Source organism: Macrobrachium rosenbergii, chromosome 59 (assembly GCF_040412425.1).
Source record: "Macrobrachium rosenbergii isolate ZJJX-2024 chromosome 59, ASM4041242v1, whole genome shotgun sequence".
Classification (NCBI taxonomy): domain Eukaryota; kingdom Metazoa; phylum Arthropoda; class Malacostraca; order Decapoda; family Palaemonidae; genus Macrobrachium; species Macrobrachium rosenbergii.
In genome coordinates, this window is record NC_089799.1 from 25475002 (window position 1) to 25492113 (window position 17112).

The 17112-nt window shown below is 35.3% G+C and overlaps 2 protein-coding genes across 2 annotated transcripts; both read right to left on the reverse strand.

Moving 5' to 3' along the window:
• Positions 1 to 1682: 1682 nt before the first annotated feature.
• LOC136837659 (prisilkin-39-like) lies at positions 1683 to 2860 on the reverse strand. Its single transcript, XM_067102533.1, has 2 exons — positions 2816 to 2860; positions 1683 to 2063 (listed from the first exon to the last, which is right to left on the reverse strand). Exons 1-2 carry the CDS (start codon positions 2858 to 2860, stop codon positions 1683 to 1685), a joined length of 426 nt encoding a protein of 141 aa, XP_066958634.1.
• Positions 2861 to 8183: 5323 nt separating this feature from the next.
• On the reverse strand, positions 8184 to 9388 carry LOC136837701 (shematrin-like protein 1). The gene is made up of 2 exons (XM_067102602.1): positions 9349 to 9388; positions 8184 to 8752 (listed from the first exon to the last, which is right to left on the reverse strand). Exons 1-2 carry the CDS (start codon positions 9358 to 9360, stop codon positions 8393 to 8395), a joined length of 372 nt encoding a protein of 123 aa, XP_066958703.1. The 5' UTR covers positions 9361 to 9388; the 3' UTR covers positions 8184 to 8392.
• Between the last annotated feature and the right edge of the window lie 7724 nt (positions 9389 to 17112).

Genomic DNA, 17112 nt, shown 5'->3' on the forward strand with positions numbered 1-17112 from the left:
ACTGGAAAGTCAGAACCTGCCAATTCAACCTCCAAAGAGATATATACCAAAAGATGATCTAAACCCAACATTCACTGGTACAATCACCCTTGTTACCGAAAATGCATAGCAAAAAGAATTAATGGTAAGCACTTGATTTGTTCCCGTTAAAAAAATAAATAATTGAGGTTTCACATACATGGGTTACACACAAACCATTCCGCACATTTTCGGTTCCGAAGAACATTATCATAAATCTCACAAAAGTACATTCTTATCCGAAAGGAGATTAGTAAACAAAAAGCCCATTTCACTCGTCATCACCTTAGAAGATGATTCACGATTTTGTATATTAATGTTTTGCTGATTCGGTCAACTTTTGCCTTATACTTAAGATAATAAGAAACTTTCACTCAATAAACCATTACATCCCAGGAATGTCGTTGGAGGGAGAAGACTGCTGTCATCATATTCATCAGCCAAATATAGTGTAATGAGACTTTAGACTCATCCACTTACCATCATGGTCTCTTGGTAATTAAAGTTAAGTATACCTTAGTTTAACCGGACCACTGAGCTGATTAACAGCTTTCCTAGGGCTGGCCCGAAGGATTAGATTTATTTTACGTGGCTAAGAACCAACTGGTTACCTAGCAACGGGACCTACAGCTTATTGTGGAATCCGAACCACATTATGACGAGAAATGAATTTTCATCACCAGAAGTTGAACACTGGGCCAACAGCGTGCTAGCCGAGAGCTCTACCCACCCATCCAATGAAGAACTCTTGGTAATTAAAAGTAGTTTACTACTGTCCTTCTATCTCCTATCATTACCATTGGCTAGAATGCGCAATAATGGTTTGCCCTCCTCCTTCAATATAGTTACCAAAGCAATTCAAAAGTTCTGCATCGTTACTCTCCTTTTAACGATACTAGAGCTCAATTAGCAGTTGCATAAGTACCCTGCATCATTTCTGCTTTCAGTCTCAATCAACATGAAATTACCTTACCCTTGAAAGTTGATGATAAAACTTTCAGCAAAGTGGTAAAAACATTCTGGATACATATCCGAACTTCAATCGACACCAAAGTGTTGTCAACCGTTCCCTTAAACATTCTGATTCCCCGTAGCTTTTCTCACAGTGCTTTCATTCATTTTTATGAAAATCGGCTAACAGATAGACAGACAATAAGGACAACAAATAAACCTTCTTAGTATTTGTCATGGTAACTGAAAATAGCTAAATTGTGGTCATTCTTCAACAGTCACTGTAGTGGAGGTGAAGGTATTGACATATGAGGTTAACAATTAGAAAATTACAAACTCATATTTCATTTATTTGTTTCTCACTTATTAAGGACTGAAACCACCATTAGTTTTTATTTGAAAAGAAAGACGAAATTCTTTGAAGTATTTATTCGATCTCACTGTATAGTACAAACCTAGGTATAGGAAGAATGAATTTCAAATACGTAAGCCGTAGTGGCATTTAGGATCACTGAAAATAATTATATGTAACACTGGTGTTAATGAGTAAAAATTCTTTAATTTCAGACCTGGAGAGTTTATATCTATGCTTTGCATGAGGAACATTAAGGAAAACAAAATATCTTGGTGTCCGACTATTAATAAAACACCCCTGAATCAGCAACACAAGAAAAAAAATTTTCCTCAAGATAAATTCGTGGTAAAGTTCCCCCTTAGCCGTAGTAATAGGAAGGGTAATGGTAGACTGGACGAGGATAGCCATAGTTGCCATAGCCATAGGAAGGCTCAGCATAAGGGTAATGGTCGGCAGATCTTTTTCCATACTGATGACCACGAGGACGGTAAACAGGGTAGTGTCCATGGGAGTAGGAAGCCTCAGCCTCTGGTTCTGGGTCAGCAGACCTCTTGTAATGGTGGTGCCCATAACCGTAGCTTACTGGGTAGTAGCTACGATACCCATAGGGGTGACCATAGCCATAGCCATAGGAGGGACGATAATAGCCATAGGAAGGACGATAATAGCTGTAGTCTGGCTCAGCATCTCGCTTCTCAATCTCAGTAGCGTAAGCGCAAGCCGCCAAGAGCACAATTGCCTAGAATTTTAATAAGAAATTTTAAACAAGTCAAAGAATTTCTTTAGTAGCCACGAAATCGGAACACTGCGCTCCGTTGGAGAACAAGGCGGTGGTGCGAAAGGAGTATTACATTTTTATTCCTTTATGTTTTTTAATACTAACATATAAAACTATCGTTCAAAAAACTATCATGTAACATTGATAAAGAAACGATAGTGCTCAATGATGTAATTTTAGATTTCATAAATATTTACAGGAAACAGAGTATTTATGTCAATCATCAATGATATAAAAAGAGCAACAATTAAGGAAAAATTCATTCCACAGGTGATGCTATTCAAATATGTGATAACCTTTTGTTTCCATGCAAATAAAAAGAAAACTTGAAGGCAATTTAACAAAAAACTTTACCTTGGGGAAAGAAATTGAAGCTCTATGAGGGTTCAATGTTACTTTTTTTGGTTTTTACAAAAGCATTGAAAAATACATCACTTTCAATAAAGCAATGATGTTTGAATAATAATGAATGTCTGTAATGTGTAATGCCTAATCTTATCATCTTTGTATTAACGGGTGTTTCATTAACAAAATATATTCAGATTTCGGGTTTGAAAGCAGCACTGATTAAAATCTTTAGTTAAGTGAAAAGGAAAGCAACGGGTGATATCTTATCCTTGCTATTTAACCCTTCACAACAAAATGAGTTATCCTTTTGGATAATAGTCTCTTTAAACTACTGATTCGATGCGCAGTGATGATATTTTACATACCAGAAACTTCATTGTTGCTTGTGGGTGTTCAACGTGGTCGCTCATGAGCGAGTGTCTACTGATTAAGGTCAGCTTCAACGTTTTATAGTCGATTCTTGTGGGAAAGACCTTCAGTCATCGTAGTGACATTGAGACCAGTCGCCAGAATTTCGGTCAGAATAAATCACGTCATATCGGTTTCATCTTTTGCCTTCCTAGTTTTCTATTTGTGGAGTTCGCTTTCAGCCCTCATTTAAGTTGCTAGGTGGGCAATATTCGTTTGATCATAGTTTTCTTGAATAGATTCGACTTTAGTCACAACATACTTCAAATTTCTTCTTAAATATCTCCGAGTTTAGCCATTTCCCTAAGTCCTGTGGTAATTTATTGAACAGTCTGAGAACTGTTGCTTATGCAAAGATCTTTGTTCCACTATCTTCGTTACAACTTGGCTTTATATTCCCCCTAATGTTATGTGAGGCTAAAGGTCTCTTGGAGGTTTCACACGCTTTATTGAGAAGTACCTCAAAATACATATGTTGTATTCTACTTTTGCTAATGAACTTGATTAGAGGTGGCTTAATCATGTAACACGGAAGATTATTACTAATTATCTTTCGGTACAAAGGCCAGCCACCGATCAAAAAATATTTACATTAACCATTTATTATGTTAATTTATGCTATGCATAAATTTACATAATTTAATTATCCAGAAAAACAACGCTTAATTTTTTTAGAAGAACATTTCCGTATGTTCTATACATATTGTAGATTTTCGAGTCACCAAACGGCCCCACCACAGAATATAAACAGTAAAAGATTAAAAGCAGCCACGTGCTTAGAACTTTTATTATGCACCTCTCTCTCCTCCTCAGCTCTTCTGGGTCTACTCATACTTCATTACAGTTAGACTCCAATAACTAGTCCCAATTCAAGAGTCCCAGTAATTAGAATTTCCTTAATAAGTTTTTCCAATTGCTCATAATTAATGTTCCTTCCCCCTTACGTTTTTCATTAGTCTTCGTGATGTGACCAAGATATTATAACCTCTTCATAGAGCTAATGCCGGCACTCGGAAGAGTAATTCAAGAACTCTTAATTTAGTAACATGATGTGATCTGGTACAGCATAATTATACGTAATATGAAAGCATTCACATTCTTCTCACTATAAGTGACGATATATTTAGAACGTTTGTATATCCTAAATAACATCCACATTCACTGTCAGTTAATGAGATATCAAACTCAAGTATTTAGATACAGAAGAAATATGAGAACAGTGTGCCATCCTCCTTCATTCTATTGTTATTCGTGATGCTCAGAATATGATTAACCCTCCGCCATTTAACATTTTAAGTCACCAAAAACACTAGAGCACAACCACTTACACATTTGTGGCGTAAAATATCTAAAAAAAGAAAATAGTTTGTTAATGCACAATTAGATCAACAATTAGTATTCATTAGTGGCTTCCGAGCCCCTTCTGGATTCCAGAGTGAACTTTTTCGACAATTTTATGGTGCTTGCGATAGATCTCTAACCACTGAGGTTTTCAGGAAGTATTTGACGCTCTGCAATAATGATACTATCAGTCTCGAAGCAATAAATCTGAAATCAATAAACAACTAATGAAAAAGTAAAAGGACACAGAAAGTTAAATTTCTGGGTTTCATTCATGTTTTGTCCTTCATTTATCCTGCTATGGGATTCTTTGTTGCAGTGAGGAGACACTTCAGTTCTTAGACATGCTCCGCCAGTTCGAGTAGAAAACTATATATGTGGAATTTTTTCGAAGCAATTTCTATGAACTTTTAAAGTTATGTTAAATCTCTTTTCTTTAAAACACAGGAAAGGTATAATAGTACATGAAAAATGAACTCAAATTCCAGTCTAATAATGATAGATTTAGGGAATGCCACTCGTCTGATAACATTTTGATTTCAAGATTGTGATCGCTATTACACAAAAGTGTAGAGCTACCTCAATAATCAGACTCTTGGATTGTAGGGGCCACTTTTTCTTATGAAGATGTGGGCATTCAGGAGGCAGCTACGCCAGTTTTGTTAGTAGAGCTTGAACTTCAAATACTGTTGATAACTTTTAAGGATTTTAATTTTTTCACCATTTTACCACTTTCTGGATTAGGCACCCCTTGATCATCTGGATGCCAGGAAACGCTCAAAGTCTGTAGGATAAAATAAAAGAACTGAAATGGCTAATACCATTAAACTCCAAGAGGCCTGAGTAAATATAGCAAAAATACAGGCATGAATTCCCAGGTGCCAAAACAAAATTCCTTGATTATCTTCAGAAGACGTTAGGGGGTACCCATAGCAGTAGGAGCTTCAGCCTCTTCGGGGCTGTACCACTGATTATTAGGAAAATATCTGTTGGTATCCCTTTGGGCGATGAGTTTACAGGCACTGGCTTTTCAGATATTGACAATTTGTAGTATTTCCATCTCCTCCGGATTTCAATTAATGGATCCCGGTGTTTCAAAAACATTAGTAGTTGTCATTTCTAACAGTCTCACTAAGTTCAACAAAGCTTTAGCGTTGTCAAGCAGCACTTTATGGTTGCCAGAAAGCTTTGTATCGCGGACTCCTCCTTTTCCAACGAAATCAAAGTAAGAAACATATTTCACTTATTGTTTGCGTGAACATTCATGCATATCTATGCTGTGGATGACTGGTAATATTACTGAAAGGAGATTTGGCCCTGTCACCGATAAACCAAATTCTCTGATCGCGTGCGCCCACGCAGACACGAGCACACACATACACACACACACACACACACACACACACACACACACAGGCCTTAACTGAATGGTTTCCCACGCAACCCTCACAGTTTTTTTTTCTCAGCTATTATGGGACAATATACATATTGACTGAGTATAAATCAAACATGTCATCTTTTTCCTACTCTCTCTCTCTCTCTCTCTCTCTCTCTCTCTCTCTCTCTCTCTCTCTCTCTACGATCTATAACTCAGAACAATCGACTAAAACCCATATACACATGGCATTGCCTAGGCAAACGGAGGCATTCTAGATTTTTATGGAAAGTACTCTTAACATTGAAATCCCACTCGGTTCGGTTCGGCAATGGGACACGTTAACCTTAACGTTTAGCGAGAGAAAGATATTTACTTTTTTATAACCATCCATTTACCTAAAATGCTAAGCAAAGAAAATTAATAGTAAGCAGTTAATCTGTTTCAAATAAAAAAAACTTGAGGTGTCTCATACATGGTTTACAGCCTCAGTCTCTTTAACGTGGAATCGTATCCTAAGGACATTGTTGTACATAAAGCCTATTTTACTCGTCGTCGCCTTAGAAGCGGTTCATAATTTGGCGTATTTTATGTGTTGCTGACTCAGTCAACTTTTACTCTGCTCTAAGACAGTACGAAATTTTCATTAAATAGACCATGGTATCTCGGGAACGTCGATGGAGGGCGAAAACGGCAATCATGATATCTATAAGCCCCATTATTTGAAAGGGTGACCGATAATAAAGTCACAAGAAAAAAGTCACAGTTTTGGCCAGGAAAAAAGTCATAGGAAAAAAAAAGTCACATTACTTTATTGTTGCCGGTAATAAAGTCACAGGGGAAAAATTCACAATATTTCTTGGGGGTCATTATCTTTATGATATTTGCAGTCTTTTGTTTGTTTATGCGGAAATCCCCAACGGGCTTGTACTAAACACGCCACAAAGTTGGATACATACCAGGTTGAAATCCTCGGGGGTCATTATCCAGGAAAGATTATTGTGACTTTTTTTCCTGTGACTTTTTTCCTGTGAATTTTTTCTGTGACTTTTTTACCCAGGATTCCTTGAAAGTAATATAAAGCAATGGGACTTTAGACTCACTGACTTACTTCAAAGTCTCTTGTTAAAAGTAGTTTGCCATTGGCAAAATATTCATTGCATTGCTATTTTCTCCTGATATATATTGTCGAAATAGCAACGTTAATAACATTACCGTTGACTAGCAACGGTAACTATTATGGATAGCCATCCTCTTTCAATGTAGTTATCAAAGCAGTTCTTCAAAAGCTCTGCAACGCTACTTTCCTCTTGAAAATACTAGAGCTCAGTGCTTATATCTAACCACATTCTCGAATCCAGGTAAAAAGAGTCACAGGTAAAAAGGTCACAGAATAAAAGTCACAGGGAAAAAAAGTCACAATAATCTTTCCTAGATAGTGACCCCCAAGGGTTTTAATCCGGTAGTTATCCACCTTTGCGGCGTGTTTAGTACAAGCTCGTTGGGGATGACCGTAAGAGCATAAACAAAAGATTGTATTTTATGTGACTTTTTTTCCTGTGATTTTTTTCCTAGCTAAAATTGTGACTTTTTTTCTGTGACTTTTTTCCTGTGACTTTTTTCCTGTGGCCTTCTTTCTGTGACTTTTTTCTGTGGCTTTTTTTCTGTGACTTTTTTCTGTGACTTTATTACCGGCCACCACATTCTCAGCATCACTTCTTTCACAATCAACAGAATGCTGCCTTCCCCCTGAAAGCCAGTGACAATAACTTTCAGCGAAGTGGTGTAAACATACTGGATTCAGAAACAAACTTGAGTCAACACTAAAGTCACTTGAGTCAACAGCTTGTCAGCTGTTCCATGAAACTTTTTGATTCCTTTTACCTTTTAGTTTTCTGTAAAAGAAAACTATTGTGCCGGCTTTGTCTGTCCGTCTTCAGTTTTTCTGTCCGCCCTCAGATCTCAATACTACTGAGGCTAGAGGGCTGCAAATTGGTAAGTTAACCATCCACCTTCCAATCGTCAAACATACCAAATTGCAGCCCTCTAGCCTCAGTAGTTTTTTTTATTTTATTTAAGGTTAAAGTTAGCCATAATCGTGCGTCTGGCAACGATATAGGCCAGGCAACCACGGGCCGTGGTTAAAGTTTCATAGGCCGCGGTTCATACAGCATTATATCGAGACCACCGAAAGATAGAGCTATTCTCGGGGCTTTGATTATACGCTGTGCAGAAAACTCGATTGCGCCGAAGAAAATTCGGCACATTTTTTACTTGTTTATTATAATATTTCCTTAGAATGAGTTCATTAATTTTCATTTCAATCGGCTAACACATAGGCACACAACCTGAGCCAAAAATAAATCCTCCAAAGTAAAGGTTATGATAAGTGAAAGCATTTAAATTGTGGCAGTGACAATAAAAGTTATTACTTGGGTAATTACAAAATTCATATTTCACTGTCTTGATCATCACTTATCATCGACTGAAACCATCTCCAGTTTTTATTTGAAAAGATAGAAGAAATACGTTCAGGAGAGTTTATTTGATTCCTCTATGATTCATTCCGAAGTATCAGAAAATACATTTAAAACATGTATATTGTGATGGCATCTAGAATATAAAAAAAAAAATGAAAATCGGTGTTATCTGGTTAGGTTTCCTCTAACTCAGATTTGCCAATTTGATGTTTATGCTGAGCATGAGAAATATAAATAAAAAGCAGATATCTTGGTGTGTCTGCTAATAAAACGTTCCTGAATCAGCAACAATAGATGAGACAGTTGTGTTCCAGGGAAATCAGCGGTAACGCTTCTCCTTAACCGTAGTAATAGGATGGGTAGTGGTAGACTGGATAAGGATAGCCATAGTAGCCATAGCCATAGGAAGGCTGGGCATAAGGTTCAGGATCAGCAGACCTCTTTCTGTAGTAGTGACCATGAGGACGGTAGACAGGGTAGTGTCCATAGGAGTAGGAAGCCTCAGCCTCTGGTTCTGGGTCAGCAGACCTCTTGTGATGGTAGTGCCCATAACCGTAGCCTACTGGGTAGTAGCTATGATACCCGTAGGGGTGGCCATAACCATAGCCGTAGGAGGGAGGATAATAGCCATAGTCTGGCTTCGCTTCCCGCTTCTCAATCTCTGTAGCGCATGCGCAAGCCGCCAAGAGAAAAATTGCCTGGAATTTTATTCATATATTAAATATATGTGTTTGGTAACCATGAATCAAGATCTTCTACAAATGACAACGATACAATCTATTGTAGTTAAGTGCAAGAAAATGTGAAAGACATGAATCATTCAAATGCTTTCACGCTTTATAGCATATAAATCTAGTCCTCAAATATTTTTTTTGCTATCAACATAAAATATGGCATCTCAGTATATCATAATATCTTATAAATATTCTTAAGTTAAACTTTGTTTATCTACAAAATAAAAACAACCGTGTACCCAATTACTGGGAATATACTAATGATAACAGATGAAGAAAATTTTATATTTGTTATCATATGAATTTGAGGATGAATATAAATTTTAGATTTTTAAGTATAAAAGAATGAATGGCAACAATTCACAAGGAAAATATCATATGCTAAGAAATAGCTCTGATCATACCGATGTATGGTTATAAAGTGCAGAATGCGGCATGAGGTGTAAAAGAGAGAGGGAGAGAGAGAGAGAGAGAGAGAGAGAAAGCAGCGGAAACTTGTTGCCCTTCTTGTTTCCATTCTTAATAGAAGGAAGGATCGATTCCCTTACTAATGTGCTCACCAGAAACTTCATTGTCGTTTGCAGGTGATAACCGTGGCCACTTAAGTGAGAGTGATTGATAAAGCAAGTTTGTTACATCCTTTTATAGTTGCATCTTATGGAAGCAGGCCTTCAGTCGACGTTGTGACATTGGGAACGATTACTAGAATTTCGATCTGTATTGCACGTAATGTTATCTCTCCCATCTCCCGAGTTTATTTTTAGTCGGTTTTTAGTCGGCCTTCATTTGATCTTTATGAGTGGTCTCTTTTCCTTATCTGTTAACACTCAAAACTTTCTCAGTTAGCTTATTTGGCGGCAGAGCTGTGTTAGAATAAATGCTTCTTATCTTAAATATCACTTCTTTCTCAGTTTTCAGTTCGTTTAGCAACTGAATGAATTGTGTGCCGTGGGCTCAGAGGTCAATTTTCCAATATCTTTGTTTCATCTTTAATTTTCTTGTCTGACATGATCCAAATGTGATATGTGGCTCAGTGAGATCACGTAAATACAATGATTTCATAAACTTTACTTCAAAGTGCTTCAAAACATTTTATATTCCATTTATGCTCTAATAGTTCACTTCGAAAAGAGTGATCCTGTCACGAGATTTATCATATTAATAATGGGTGCTTACTTAATACGAATCGTAGAATCTTTTGCAGGCTGATTGAAACTTTTCTTTAACAGTTTTCTTAAGTTTCCGAAAGTGCTACTGCTCCCATACTCCCATAAGCTGTTTCGTTTAACCCAGAAAATAAAATTACAACTAATAAAATGGAAAAGGATAAGACTCCTACTCAGGCCATTCGATGGCTAATGAGATACCTATCTTGAATTGCTGGAGGTCTCTACGTCAATACCAGTGCTATTTTCAGGTTGTCAATCCTCGAAATAATTACCACCATTTTCCATTCTGTCGCCAAGTCTTTATCTACTGGCAGTAAAAAAATTTGTTAAATCAGAGGTAAATCAAGTAATCTGAGAACATATTTCAAGAATGATACTCTCTCTCTCTCTCTCTCTCTCTCTCTCTCTCTCTCTCTCTCTCTCTCTCTCTCTCTCTCTCTCTCTGCGTTACTAGCTGTTAAGAACTCGTCAGAATTACCACATTCCAAAAATAAGTTCCCTAGTGTTCAGTGACATTCAGAGAGAATAATCCAATATTTGTTTTTTTATGACTAATAATAACCAGAGTGTAATTATGGGGAAGTGTTAAAATTTGAAATCGACTCCAGTTACTGACGATTTACTAGATTATATATTTTGAAAACAAAAGAACTTGTGCTACTAACAATATGTCTTATGAAATTATGATTGATAGTTTGGTGACGCTTTATATTCTCCATATTCTATTTGTTTTGTTATAAAAAGAATCGACAAATTATTCGTTACTTTGAATAAAAAGTTATATGATTTGATAATTTTGTTAGGTTCGATCATTTGTATCGACAACGTTGCATGATCTACAGTACTGTCTTCGAAATTTTGGATATTTTAGTTTACGTTTTCGTGAAAACTTATTGCATTTAAAGTAGAATAATTCTGGAAGGCTCGATAAAATGATTTGAAATCATATTTGGTACGTTTCCAGTTTTACACTATGATATCATAATGTCCCCTCTCCCAATAAATAATACTGGAATTCAAGAATTAGGGGAAAATGGCTAACTTACCCAAATAATGAGAAGGCTTTTTTAATGTTTTAAATTTCATTTTTAGAAGCCAATGTTCCTGTGTTATTGTAAAGACAACAAGAATGTGTTTTACTATTTTATGTGAAAGAGACCTGCCCTTTCTACTTTTGATAATCAGCCTAAATTCACTTTTATGCAGGACGACTGTACGACAGCCTGATTCTGCGATCTAGCCTTGACTTTTATAAAACAATATATCAGATGAGTTGGGGACAAAACTCGAGGGAAATTTTAGGCAGATTTAAGTGGACATTATTATTATTACTAATGAAAACCTACAAGATTTGAAAGAAAGATAAACGGAAATCACATTAGAATTTTTACCTCTGAAACAAATTTCATAATTGTTTTATTTTGCATTTCTAGCTCCTATAAACTTAGAGAAGCCATATCGGCTAAAAACATATCATCATCATCCTCCACTTGTGAAAAATCTAATTCTAACTTGCGCACTTTGGTCTTACACTTCAAGAGAAACTCATCCCTGAAACATATATATATATATATATATATATATATATATATATATATATATATATATATATATATATATATATATATATATATATATATATATATATATATATATATATATATATATATATATATATATGTATATATATATATATATATATATATATATATATATATATATATATATATATATATATATATATATATATATTAGCTGAAGCCACAGGAAAGTTCAAAACGAAACGACATATTGCCAAGTATTTCGTGTATTTTACCACATTTTCGGGGTACAAAGTCAACTTTGGGCCCAGAAGAAGTGTTAAATACACGAAAGTACTTGGCACCTTGTCGTTTCTTTTTAAACTTTCCCTTTGGCTCCATCTAATAAACAAAATCACGTGCTTGATTTTGTGATTTCTTGATATATATATAAATATATATATATATATATATATATATATATATATATATATATATATATATATATATATAAACATTTAAATTTCTGACTCACGTCGATCGTACCCATTTGTCTCTAGTATTAATCATAACTGGGCCAAGACAGGAAAAGTCTTTGAACCTGAGAGCAACTCTTATAGAATTACCTCAAATTTTAACGTTCGTTTGTAGCAAAGAACCCAACTAGCATTAGGGAATTAACCCAATAGAAAATTTCATAATTATCCTTTCTGATAGGTGGCCTAAGATCTGAAATCATCAACACTTCACGGATGTTTTGAAATAAATTTCAGACCCACGAGGGCATGAATGAAGGTCCTGGTTTGACAAGCAATGGTCAGAAAAAAAACAGAGGAACCTCAGAGCAACTGCACCCGAATGCCTGGAAAACTGCTTGCATACCAGGAGTCCTGCAACTTCCCGACTCTATCAATGACCCAATTTACAACATTTCAGTGAATTATCCCTTGGCAAATGAATAACAGAAATTCAACTATCAATCACGTTGTGGAACAGAAACAACTAGTCTGACTCAAGTCGTAAAGTCTGTGGTGGAAAGTTCAAAACTTCCCACAATTACTAGCCCTTTTTCTGTATTTCCGTTTCCCTTTGCAACTGCATTCTTTTACCTGCCACCATTAACTGTTTGAGCCACAACTTGCTTTTCCCGAACTCTAGATTAAGCAATAAATTTTAACATTTAGCATCATCCAATTATTCTCGTGAATTAAAATCTCAACAACAATCACGGAAGGTTACAGAAATATTTTATTCTTTATGCCACCTTGTGTCTCGATCCATTTGTTCAGGTGGAGCCATTGTGTTTTTAATACCATATTAACAAAAGAAATTGGAACCTGAGTCCAACTTGGCACCCAGGTTACCTAAATTCTAATTCACTGAATATTTTTTTTTTTTTCCCCAAATAGCTCCTGACCCTGGACAACATTTCATGTTTAATTATCCTTTGAGTGAATAATTAGAAATTTTCAACACACAATCATTGAACAGAAATACGTGTGACTCACGTGGGATCGCCCAGGGCCTCATAAAAAAGGGCGTTAAATCAAGTAATAAACTCAAAGCCAAACCTCAGAGCACTGCAACAATATGATTTCTATCTTATTCTATCTTATACATATAAGGGATAATATATAAATATTGTCTATTGGGTCATATGAGTCGGGATATATAAACTATATATATATAAGCAGTTATAGGTATATATATATGCAGTTGCTATTCCAACTATTTAGATTGTATATATATAATATACCTGAGAGACCTATATATATCCCGATATATAATATATTTCTGTTCCATATATATTGATATTTATATATATATATATATATATATATATATATATATATATATATATATATATATATATATATATATATATATATATATATATATATCTGTATATATATTTATCAATATTTAATCATCAGAGCACTTATATATTTATTATCTTTGTAATCATAATTTAGATTATTAAAAGTCATTTTTGTTACCTAAATCGTCATGAAAATGTTCAAACTTTTAAAATAAGAGGTACGTTTGAGAAAAGCAAAAACTCTAAAAGCATTAATCAGTATAACCCCCAAGCAAAATTTCCATAATCAACCTTTAAAAGGTGAGCAATAAATCTGCTGATATAAATCTAGAAAATCTCTGGCGGATGTTTTGACAATATTTGAGACCCGATGAAGCATAAATGAATGCCCTGTTTGCAGCTTAAATGGTCAGACAAAAACATTGAGATATCAAGCCTCTGAAACTTTCATGAAAATGAGCAACAAAAATGTCTCCGTTTGTCCATGCACCCTTTGGTATATCGTCTTTATATATTAGTGAATTGTATATATAAATTCATCCCAGAACTTCCGATATCCGTTATATATATATATATAACTAGTCGTCCATATATAAAGTCTGTGTTTTGTTCAAAACTTTCAATTATAATGCCCTTTTTCTGTATTTCCATTTCCCTTTGTTTCATTCTTTGTGGGTCTTTAGGTTATAAGACAATCTTTAAAACTTTTAAAGATTACTAAATTTTATTGTTTAAATCATCCAACATTCTAGTGAATTAACTATGCTCCTCGCAAGTTGGACTGTCCGGTTAAGCAAGTCATTTTATTTTTAAATCTTAAACTAGACTCCATTTGTTTAGAAGATTCCTAATCTAATACCATATTAACGAGCTGAAAATTTGAGCATCCAAGTTGGGCTTTCCCACATGAAACCTTTATTCACTGAATATGTTTTTTTTTTTTCTGAAATAGCTTAAGTTAAGTATACCTTGAGTGTTTAACGACCACTTTGAGGTTAATTTGTACATCTATTGACCTAGGTTACTGTGTCCTGACAGGCATTAGACCTTATAAAAATTAACGTAAATAAGAAATAAACTCATCAGGCTGTTTAGCAACGCATAACAATATATATATTGTCGGACTAACGTGTGTTCTCGAGGAAATCAGCTCTCCTGCCTGAAATGACTTCTTGAAACTTTCAGGCATATTCAGTAAAACGCCTTACTGGAAGCTGTGTCCCCCAAAGCTAGTAAATAAACAGATTAACAATTGATACCCCCAAAACATCTAGTACATAAATTCTCCAAATGTTTCCAATAAGCACCTCACGTCGTAGGAAGTTTTTGCGTCTCAAAAGAGAAATAGGGGAATTTCTCGTAGGTAGTAGGTGTTGATTAACCTAGCCTTATGCCAACATGGGCATAGTAATTGATGCGTGTGCAGTAACAGACGCATGAACATCTAAACAAATAGAAACACACTCATTTCCAAAACTGGTAATAAATTAAGCTGGTGTTCATTAATAGTTATCAAATGCTTTGTTGTATTCCTGATATATTTTAGTTTTCTGAAAAGAAAACTATTGTGCCGGCTTATGGCTGTCCGTCCGCACTTTATTCTGTCTGCACTTTTTCTATCCGCACTTTTTCTGTCCGCAGATCTTATATATACATTTATCTTTCTAAATAATTTAGATTGATCATCCACCCTCCAGTCATCAAACATACCTAAATTGCAGCCCTCTGTTCTTCAGAAAATAAGAGGTACGTTTGAGAAAAGTCATCAATCGTGCAAAAGAACGATATAATCAGTATAGGCCGTGGTTAAAGTTTCACGGGCCGCGACTCATACAGCATTATACCGAAACCACCGAAAGATAGATCTATTTTCGGTGGCCTTGATTATACGCTGTACAGAAAACTCGACAGCGCCGAAAAAACTTCGGCGCATTTTTTACTTTTTTTTTTTTTAAATATTCAATTGAGGATTACGATATGTCTTTAACTATCGTATGTTTCTTGGTATCTTTGGCTATTCTTTCATTATTGGCATCATTAAAGTTAATAAATCAATTAATGAAACTCAAAGCTTCAAAAGAGAAAAAGTAAAAATAATGACATTTTCGTTCCACTGGTGTGCCTCCCGGTTCCTCCACCTCGACGCTAGTAACAGGGTGACTTCATGCGTTGTTCTCTACTTTTGTTTTAATAAGAGTTTTTATTACTTCATCATAAATGTCAATAAAAGTCACCAGTGTCCCTCAAGAACATGATTTCTTTGTTGTGAGGAGTTTCTGAATTCTAATGGTTTTCATATACTGTGCAAATATTTTTGGAGTAAATTACATGAAAGTTTCCACATTCTACAATTTTATTGTCTCCTTAAATAGAAACAGGTTATCATATCTCGGATTGAAGGTCATTTTCTAATCTAATAACTGGTATGGCAATGGGAGTGTCGTCATCCATCAGATAACATTTTGACTTAAGCATTATTTACGATATTAGTCATACTGGTATCCTGAGACCATAACTATCTAAAGAATCAGACCGTATATTCTAGGAGTTTGTTTATTTTGCGGGAGGACTCACGGATTGTTAACCAGTATTACCCAACGACATTAGAGGGGGGTAATATTGTATTTCAATAAAACTTAATCCAGACAACTCGGTTAATAAATCTTAACCCTTATTAACCGTGTTAGCATTAATCATTTGGTGTTTGTTATTAGGTATGGGCACTTATGAATAGGCTCCTACTTGAGTTAGTAGAAGAACTTCTTAAGTGTGTGATGATATCTTTTGAAGATTTCAAGCAACCTGCTTCACTTTTTAACTACCTTTACGAATAGGTATCCGCTACCCTTCTTAAAGCTTTGTCACATTAACAAACCCTAGACTAAGGTAAAACAAAAACCTTAATGGCTAACTGTCGTAAATCCCATGAGGCCAGAGTAACAAGCAAAAATGTAGACGAACACGGTTCTTTTTTCAATACTTTAGATCCTTATGAAGTAACGAAAACGATGAAAAATTGGACTGATCTTCCAGTGAGTGTAAACTTTTTACATATAATTTGTAATTCAATATAAACGCAGCAGTGACCTAAGTATCTTGGAAGCGCATAGAGAATTTGTCAAATCTTGTAGAAGACAACCTAAAATAAGACTAGAGAACGGAGGAAAACTTTTGAATGAAGTTGGTCCATATGGCCGAATTTTGATTCTGTAATCCTATTTACCACAAGGTGGAGTTCCCACTGAATATGCAATATTTGAAATCCTAAATTTTCCTAAGAGATTAATTTATTACCAAAACGGGTAAACGGTCATGACAGAGATAGTACTACTAGTGCAACCATTCATATTTTAGTCTAATAAAAGATTAGTCTAATAAAAGACAACTAACAGGAGCCAAGCTAAGAGCCTTGAAGAAAGGCGAAACCAATCAGACAAGGTTCTGCTTATTAGATAAGAACAGGTATCTGAGCAAAATTCCTTGACTATATCAGTGTCAGTAAAGGCACATTCTTCACTGAACTACATAGCAATAACGGTATTTGGCGCTCCTTACAGATGCTAGTCCCACGAAAGCGTCAACTGATGCATCTTCTTCGTTTTAAAGCACGCAAGACCTATAATGGATCGCTCTCTCTGACTGGTATGAGACAGATCAGGTAGTTTGCAGCATCTTAAGTACCACCTACATCGTTCCTATATATACCATTGTCATTGTAGCTTCGCTCTTTCAAAGATTTATCTCCGGTTTGAAAACAATCGGAGCGTGGAGAAGTGAAGTTTTGCAAAGGCTGGCCATTCAAATAAACCACTCTCT